The following is a 9,479-nucleotide window of genomic DNA, read 5'->3' as shown; positions in this document are numbered from 1 at the left end:
TCTCCAGTACCTAACCCCCCCCACTCCTCTCCAATACCTAACCCCCCCCCTCCTCTCCAAGTACCTAATCCCCCCCCCTCCTCTCCAGTGCCTAATCCCCCTCACTCCTCTCCAGTGCCTAATCCCCCTCACTCCTCTCCAGTACCTAACCCCCCCGCTCCTCTCCAGTACCTAACCCCCCACTCTCCAGTACCTAACCCCCCACTCCTCTCCAGTACCTAACCCCCCACTCCTCTCCAGTACCTAACCCCCCCCCACTCCTCTCCAGTACCTAACCCCCCCACTCCTCTCCAGTACCTAACCCCCCCACTCCTCTCCAGTACCTAACCCCCCCACTCCTCTCCAGTACCTAACCCCCCACTCCTCTCCAGTACCTAACCCCCCACTCCTCTCCAGTACCTAACCCCCCCCCCCCCCCCCACTCCTCTCCAGTACCTAACTCCCCCCCCACTCTTCTCCAGTTCCTAACCACCCCACTCCTCTCCAGTACCTAACCCCCCCCACTCCTCTCCAGTACCTAACCCCCCCACTCCTCTCCAGTACCTAACCCCCCCCCCCCCCCCCACTCCTCTCCAGTACCTAACTCCCCCCCCACTCTTCTCCAGTTCCTAACCACCCCACTCCTCTCCAGTACCTAACCCCCCCCACTCCTCTCCAGTACCTAACCCCCCCACTCCTCTCCAGTACCTAACCCCCCACTCCTCTCCAGTACCTAACCCCCCCCACTCCTCTCCAGTACCTAACCCCCCCCACTCCTCTCCAGTACCTAACCCCCCCCACTCCTCTCCAGTGCCTAACCCCCCCCACTCCTCTCCAGTGCCTAACCCCCCCCACTCCTCTCCAGTGCCTAACCCCCCCCACTCCTCTCCAGTGCCTAACCCCCCCCACTCCTCTCCAGTACCTAACCCCCCCCCACTCCTCTCCAGTACCTAACCCCCCCCCACTCCTCTCCAGTACCTAACCCCCCCCCCACTCCTCTCCAGTACCTAACCCCCCCCCACTCCTCTCCAGTACCTAACCCCCCCCCACTCCTCTCCAGTACCTAACCCCCCCCCACTCCTCTCCAGTACCTAACCCCCCCCCACTCCTCTCCAGTACCTAACCCCCCCCACTCCTCTCCAGTACCTAACCCCCCCCACTCCTCTCCAGTACCTAAACCCCCCCACTCCTCTCCAGTACCTAACCCCCCCCACTCCTCTCCAGTACCTAACCCCCCCCACTCCTCTCCAGTACCTAACCCCCCCACTCCTCTCCAGTACCTAACCCCCCCCCACTCCTCTCCAGTTCCTAACCCCCCCCCCACTCCTCTCCAGTTCCTAACCCCCCCCCACTCCTCTCCAGTTCCTAACCCCCCCCACTCCTCTCCAGTTCCTAACCCCCCCCCACTCCTCTCCAGTTCCTAACCCCCCCCACTCCTCTCCAGCGCTTAACCCCCCCACTCCTCTCCAGCGCTTAACCCCCCCACTCCTCTCCAGCGCCTAACCCCCCCACTCCTCTCCAGTGCCTAACCCCCCCCACTCCTCTCCAGTACCTAACCCCCCCCCACTCCTCTCCAGTACCTAACCCCCCCTCTCCTCTCCAGTACCTAACCCCCCCCACTCCTCTCCAGTACCTAACCCCCCCCACTCCTCTCCAGTACCTAACCCCCCCCACTCCTCTCCAGTACCTAACCCCCCCCACTCCTCTCCAGTACCTAACCCCCCCCACTCCTCTCCAGTACCTAACCCCCCCCACTCCTCTCCAGTACCTAACCCCCCCACTCCTCTCCAGTACCTAACCCCCCCCACTCCTCTCCAGTACCTAACCCCCCCCACTCCTCTCCAGTACCTAACCCCCCCCACTCCTCTCCAGTGCCTAACCCCCCCACTCCTCTCCAGTGCCTAACCCCCCACTCCTCTCCAGTGCCTAACCCCCCACTCCTCTCCAGTGCCTAACCCCCCACTCCTCTCCAGTGCCTAAACCCCCCACTCCTCTCCAGCCCTTAACCCCCCCACTCCTCTCCAGCCCTTAACCCCCTCACTCCTCTCCAGCCCTTAACCCCCCCCCACTCCTCTCCAGTGCCTAACCCCCCCACTCCTCTCCAGTGCCTAACCCCCCCACTCCTCTCAGTGCCTAACCCCCCACTCCTCTCCAGTGCCTAACCCCCCCACTCCTCTCCAGTACCTAACCCCCCCCACTCCTCTCCAGTACCTAACCCCCCCCACTCCTCTCCAGTACCTAACCCCCCCACTCCTCTCCAGTGCCTAACCCCCCCACTCCTCTCCAGTGCCTAACCCCCCCCCACTCCTCTCCAGTGCCTAACCCCCCCCACTCCTCTCCAGTGCCTAACCCCCCCCACTCCTCTCCAGTGCCTAACCCCCCCCACTCCTCTCCAGTGCCTAACCCCCCACTCCTCTCCAGTGCCTAACCCCCCCCACTCCTCTCCAGTACCTAACCCCCCCCACTCCTCTCCAGTACCTAACCCCCCCCACTCCTCTCCAGTGCCTAACCCCCCCCACTCCTCTCCAGTGCCTAACCCCCCCACTCCTCTCCAGTGCCTAACCCCCCCACTCCTCTCCAGTGCCTAACCCCCCCCACTCCTCTCCAGTACCTAACCCCCCCCACTCCTCTCCAGTTCCTAACCCCCCCCACTCCTCTCCAGTTCCTAACCCCCCCCCACTCCTCTCCAGTTCCTAACCCCCCCCCACTCCTCTCCAGTTCCTAACCCCCCCCCCACTCCTCTCCAGTTCCTAACCCCCCCTCTCCAGTTCCTAACCCCCCCCCCCACTCCTCTCCAGTACCTAACCCCCCCCCCCACTCCTCTCCAGTTCCTAACCCCCCCCACTCCTCTCCAGTTCCTAACCCCCCCCACTCCTCTCCAGTTCCTAACCCCCCCCACTCCTCTCCAGTTCCTAACCCCCCCCACTCCTCTCCAGTACCTAACCCCCCCACCACTCCTCTCCAGTACCTAACCCCCCCCCACTCCGCTCCAGTTCCTAACCCCCCCACTCCTCTCCAGTACCTAACCCCCCCACTCCTCTCCAGTACCTAACCCCCCCACTCCTCTCCAGTTCCTAACCCCCCCACTCCTCTCCAGTACCTAACCCCCCCACTTCTCTCCAGTTCCTAGCCTCCGGTTAATCTCAGTTATTTTGTTAATACAGACATTGTATGTTACTGTGTTGATGATTTTCTGCATTCAAACAAATGTCTTCTCATTACAGGTTCTGATCTGCCCTTCCCTGCAGCCGTGGTCGATGACGTCATCTGCAGCAAGACCTTCCAGATCCTCTATAAGAACGAGGAGGTGGTTGTCAATGATGTGCTGGTGTTCAAAATCATGATGCTGCTGGATGAGAAGAAGGTAATGAAGCTAGACTGTAGGCTGAGGAAGCTAGACTGTAGGCTAAGATGAGGAAGCTAGACTGTAGGCTAAGATGAGGAAGCTAGACTGCTAGACTAAGATGAGGAAGCTAGACTGCTAGACTAAGATGAGGAAGCTAGACTGCTAGACTAAGATGAGGAAGCTAGACTGCTAGACTAAGATGAGGAAGCTAGACTGCTAGACTAAGATGAGGAAGCTAGACTGTAGGCTAAGATGAGGAAGCTAGACTGTAGGCTAAGATGAGGAAGCTAGACTGTAGGCTAAGATGAGGAAGCTAGACTGTAGGCTAAGATGAGGAAGCTAGACTGCTAGACTAAGACCGTGACCAATGACCAAGTTGTCGTTGTGCTGGTTAGAATCAGTTCTGCTATAGAGGACAATAGGCTCACTTTCACTGAGGCTCTGGCTAGCCTGTGTTCAAATGTCCACAGTAGCATACGACTTACAATGCCCAATACATTGACTCATACTGAGTGAGCTTGAGCTGCATTGCAGTGATCCATATGATTGGCCAATTAGATGCAGGCTATTTAGACTAAATAAATCTAGCTTTAATGTAGACAATTTAGCCTAATATCTCACATGGATATTGTTCACAATAGCATGTTATAAAATAAATATGTGTTATGATGGTATGGATATAGGAAGAGAGACGCGGTATGATGGTATGGATATAGGAAGAGAGACGCGGTATGATGGTATGGATATAGGAAGAGAGACGCGGTATGATGGTATGGATATAGGAAGAGAGACGCGGTATGATGGTAAGGATATAGGAAGAGAGACGCGGTATGATGGTAAGGATATAGGAAGAGAGACGTGGTATGATGGTATGGATATAGGAAGAGAGACGTGGTATGATGGTAAGGATATAGGAAGAGAGACGCGGTATGATGGTATGGATATAGGAAGAGAGACGCGGTATGATGGTATGGATATAGGAAGAGAGACGTGGTATGATGGTATGGATATAGGAAGAGAGACGTGGTATGATGGTATGGATATAGGAAGAGAGACGCGGTATGATGGTATGGGTATAGGAAGAGAGACGTGGTATGGATATAGGAAGAGAGACGTGGTATGGATATAGGAAGAGAGACGCGGTATGGATATAGGAAGAGAGACGCGGTATGGATATAGGAAGAGAGACGCGGTATGGATATAGGAAGAGAGACGCGGTAGGATAGGAAGAGAGACGCGGTATGGATATAGGAAGAGAGACGCGGTATGGATATAGGAAGAGAGACGCGGTATGGATATAGGAAGAGAGACGCGGTATGGATATAGGAAGAGAGACGCGGTATGGATATAGGAAGAGAGAACGCGGTATGATGGTAAGGATATAGGAAGAGAGACGCTGGTATGATGGTAATGGATATAGGAAGAGAGACGTGGTATGATGGTATGGATATAGGAAGAGAGACGCGGTATGATGGTATGGCTATAGGAAGAGAGACGTGGTATGGGTATAGGAAGAGAGACGTGGTATGGATATAGGAAGAGAGACGCGGTATGATGGTATGGATATAGGAAGAGAGACGCGGTATGATGGTATGGATATAGGAAGAGAGACGCGGTATGATGGTATGGATATAGGAAGAGAGACGCGGTATGATGGTATGGGTATAGGAAGAGAGACGCGGTATGATGGTATGGATATAGGAAGAGAGACGCGGTATGATGGTATGGATATAGGAAGAGAGACACGGTATGATGGTATGGATATAGGAAGAGAGACGCGGTATGATGGTATGGATATAGGAAGAGAGACGCGGTATGATGGTATGGATGTAGGAAGAGAGACATGGTATGGATGTAGGAAGAGAGACGCGGTATGATGGTATGGATATAGGAAGAGAGACGTGGTATGATGGTATGGATATAGGAAGAGAGACGTGGTATGATGGTAAGGATATAGGAAGAGAGACGCGGTATGATGGTATGGATATAGGAAGGGAGACGTGGTATGATGGTATGGATATAGGAAGAGAGACGTGGTATGATGGTAAGGATATAGGAAGAGAGACGTGGTATGATGGTATGGATATAGGAAGAGAGACGTGGTATGATGGTATGGATATAGGAAGAGAGACGTGGTATGATGGTATGGATATAGGAAGAGAGACGTGGTATGATGGTATGGATATAGGAAGAGAGACGTGGTATGATGGTATGGATATAGGAAGAGAGACATGGATATAGGAAGAGAGACGTGGTATGATGGTATGGATATAGGAAGAGAGATGTGGTATGATGGTATGGATATAGGAAGAGAGATGTGGTATGATGGTATGGATATAGGAAGAGAGACGTGGTATGATGGTATGGATATAGGAAGAGACGCGGTATGATGGTATGGATATAGGAAGAGAGACATGGTATGGATATAGGAAGAGAGACGTGGTATGATGGTATGGATATAGGAAGAGAGACGCGGTATGATGGTATGGATATAGGAAGAGAGACGTGGTATGATGGTATGGATATAGGAAGAGAGACGTGGTATGATGGTATGTATATAGGAAGAGAGACGTGGTATGATGGTATGGATATAGGAAGAGAGACGCGGTATGATGGTATGGATATAGGAAGAGAGACGAGGTATGATGGTATGGATATAGGAAGAGAGACGCGGTATGATGGTATGGATATAGGAAGAGAGACGCGGTATGATGGTATGGATATAGGAAGAGAGACGTGGTATGATGGTATGGATATAGGAAGAGAGACGCGGTATGATGGTAAGGATATAGGAAGAGAGACGCGGTATGATGGTATGGATATAGGAAGAGAGACGCGGTATGATGGTATGGATATAGGAAGAGAGACGTGGTATGATGGTATGGATATAGGAAGAGAGACGCGGTATGATGGTATGAATATAGGAAGAGAGACGTGGTATGATGGTATGGATATAGGAAGAGAGACGCGGTATGATGGTAAGGATATAGGAAGAGAGACGCGGTATGATGGTATGGATATAGGAAGAGAGACGCGGTATGATGGTATGGATATAGGAAGAGAGACGCGGTATGATGGTATGGATATAGGAAGAGAGACGCGGTATGATGGTATGGATATAGGAAGAGAGACGCGGTATGATGGTATGGATATAGGAAGAGAGACGTGGTATGATGGTATGGATATAGGAAGAGAGACGCGGTATGATGGTATGGATATAGGAAGAGAGACGTGGTATGATGGTAAGGATATAGGAAGAGAGACGTGGTATGATGGTATGGATATAGGAAGAGAGACGTGGTATGATGGTAAGGATATAGGAAGAGAGACGCGGTATGATGGTATGGATATAGGAAGAGAGACGCGGTATGATGGTATGGATATAGGAAGAGAGACGTGGTATGATGGTATGGATATAGGAAGAGAGACGTGGTATGATGGTATGGATATAGGAAGAGAGACGCGGTATGATGGTATGGGTATAGGAAGAGAGACGTGGTATGGATATAGGAAGAGAGACGTGGTATGGATATAGGAAGAGAGACGCGGTATGGATATAGGAAGAGAGACGCGGTATGGATATAGGAAGAGAGACGCGGTATGGATATAGGAAGAGAGACGCGGTATGGATATAGGAAGAGAGACGCGGTATGGATATAGGAAGAGAGACGCGGTATGGATATAGGAAGAGAGACGCGGTATGGATATAGGAAGAGAGACGCGGTATGGATATAGGAAGAGAAACGCGGTATGATGGTAAGGATATAGGAAGAGAGACGTGGTATGATGGTATGGATATAGGAAGAGAGACGTGGTATGATGGTATGGATATAGGAAGAGAGACGCGGTATGATGGTATGGCTATAGGAAGAGAGACGTGGTATGGGTATAGGAAGAGAGACGTGGTATGGATATAGGAAGAGAGACGCGGTATGATGGTATGGATATAGGAAGAGAGACGCGGTATGATGGTATGGATATAGGAAGAGAGACGCGGTATGATGGTATGGGTATAGGAAGAGAGACGCGGTATGATGGTATGGATATAGGAAGAGAGACGCGGTATGATGGTATGGATATAGGAAGAGAGACACGGTATGATGGTATGGATATAGGAAGAGAGACGCGGTATGATGGTATGGATATAGGAAGAGAGACGCGGTATGATGGTATGGATATAGGAAGAGAGACATGGTATGGATGTAGGAAGAGAGACGCGGTATGATGGTATGGATATAGGAAGAGAGACGTGGTATGATGGTATGGATATAGGAAGAGAGACGTGGTATGATGGTAAGGATATAGGAAGAGAGACGCGGTATGATGGTATGGATATAGGAAGAGAGACGTGGTATGATGGTATGGATATAGGAAGAGAGACGTGGTATGGATATAGGAAGAGAGACGTGGTATGATGGTATGGATATAGGAAGAGAGACGTGGTATGATGGTATGGATATAGGAAGAGAGACGTGGTATGATGGTATGGATATAGGAAGAGAGACGTGGTATGATGGTATGGATATAGGAAGAGAGACGTGGTATGATGGTATGGATATAGGAAGAGAGACATGGATATAGGAAGAGAGACGTGGTATGATGGTATGGATATAGGAAGAGAGATGTGGTATGATGGTATGGATATAGGAAGAGAGATGTGGTATGATGGTATGGATATAGGAAGAGAGACGTGGTATGATGGTATGGATATAGGAAGAGACGCGGTATGATGGTATGGATATAGGAAGAGAGACATGGTATGGATATAGGAAGAGAGACGTGGTATGATGGTATGGATATAGGAAGAGAGACGCGGTATGATGGTATGGATATAGGAAGAGAGACGTGGTATGATGGTATGGATATAGGAAGAGAGACGTGGTATGATGGTATGGATATAGGAAGAGAGACGTGGTATGATGGTATGGATATAGGAAGAGAGACGCGGTATGATGGTATGGATATAGGAAGAGAGACGAGGTATGATGGTATGGATATAGGAAGAGAGACGCGGTATGATGGTATGGATATAGGAAGAGAGACGCGGTATGATGGTATGGATATAGGAAGAGAGACGCGGTATGATGGTATGGATATAGGAAGAGAGACATGGTATGATGGTATGGATATAGGAAGAGAGACGTGGTATGATGGTATGGATATAGGAAGAGAGACGCGGTATGATGGTATGGCTATAGGAAGAGAGACGTGGTATGATGGTGTGGATATAGGAAGAGAGACGCGGTATGATGGTGTGGATATAGGAAGAGAGACGTGGTATGATGGTATGGATATAGGAAGAGAGACGCGGTATGATGGTATGGATATAGGAAGAGAGACGTGGTATGATGGTGTGGATATAGGAAGAGAGACGCGGTATGATGGTGTGGATATAGGAAGAGAGACGTGGTATGATGGTATGGATATAAGGAAGAGAGACGTGGTATGATGGTATGGATGTAGGAAGAGAGACGCGGTATGATGGTATGGATATAGGAAGAGAGACGTGGTATGGATATAGGAAGAGAGACGTGTTATGATGGTATGGATATAGGAAGAGAGACGCGGTATGATGGTATGGATATAGGAAGAGAGACGCGGTATGATGGTATGGATATAGGAAGAGAGACGTGGTATGATGGTATGGATATAGGAAGAGAGACGCGGTATGATGGTATGGATATAGGAAGAGAGACGTGTTATGATGGTATGGATATAGGAAGAGAGACGCGGTATGATGGTATGGATATAGGAAGAGAGACGCGGTATGATGGTATGGATATAGGAAGAGAGACGCGGTATGATGGTATGGATATAGGAAGAGAGACGTGGTATGATGGTGTGGATATAGGAAGAGAGACGCGGTATGATGGTGTGGATATAGGAAGAGAGACGTGGTATGATGGTATGGATATAAGGAAGAGAGACGTGGTATGATGGTATGGATGTAGGAAGAGAGACGCGGTATGATGGTATGGATATAGGAAGAGAGACGTGGTATGGATATAGGAAGAGAGACGTGTTATGATGGTATGGATATAGGAAGAGAGACGCGGTATGATGGTATGGATATAGGAAGAGAGACGCGGTATGATGGTATGGATATAGGAAGAGAGACGTGGTATGATGGTATGGATATAGGAAGAGAGACGCG

General features: G+C 50.5%; 1 protein-coding gene across 1 annotated transcript in view; it reads left to right on the top strand.

Moving 5' to 3' along the window:
- Window positions 1-3,143: 3,143 nt before the first annotated feature.
- LOC120017867 (protein FAM135A-like) overlaps window positions 3,144-9,479 on the top strand; it is a gene marked incomplete at its 5' end in the record, with an annotated part of 41,873 nt that continues 35,537 nt past the window's right edge. Inside the window, one exon of the mRNA XM_038960829.1 lies at window positions 3,144-3,343. Within this exon, the coding sequence (XP_038816757.1) occupies window positions 3,144-3,343 (200 nt within the window). The remainder of the gene's footprint in view (window positions 3,344-9,479) is intronic.

Source organism: Salvelinus namaycush, chromosome 22, assembly GCF_016432855.1.
Source record: "Salvelinus namaycush isolate Seneca chromosome 22, SaNama_1.0, whole genome shotgun sequence".
NCBI lineage: Eukaryota > Metazoa > Chordata > Actinopteri > Salmoniformes > Salmonidae > Salvelinus > Salvelinus namaycush.
This window is presented reverse-complemented; position numbering and strand designations above follow the sequence as displayed.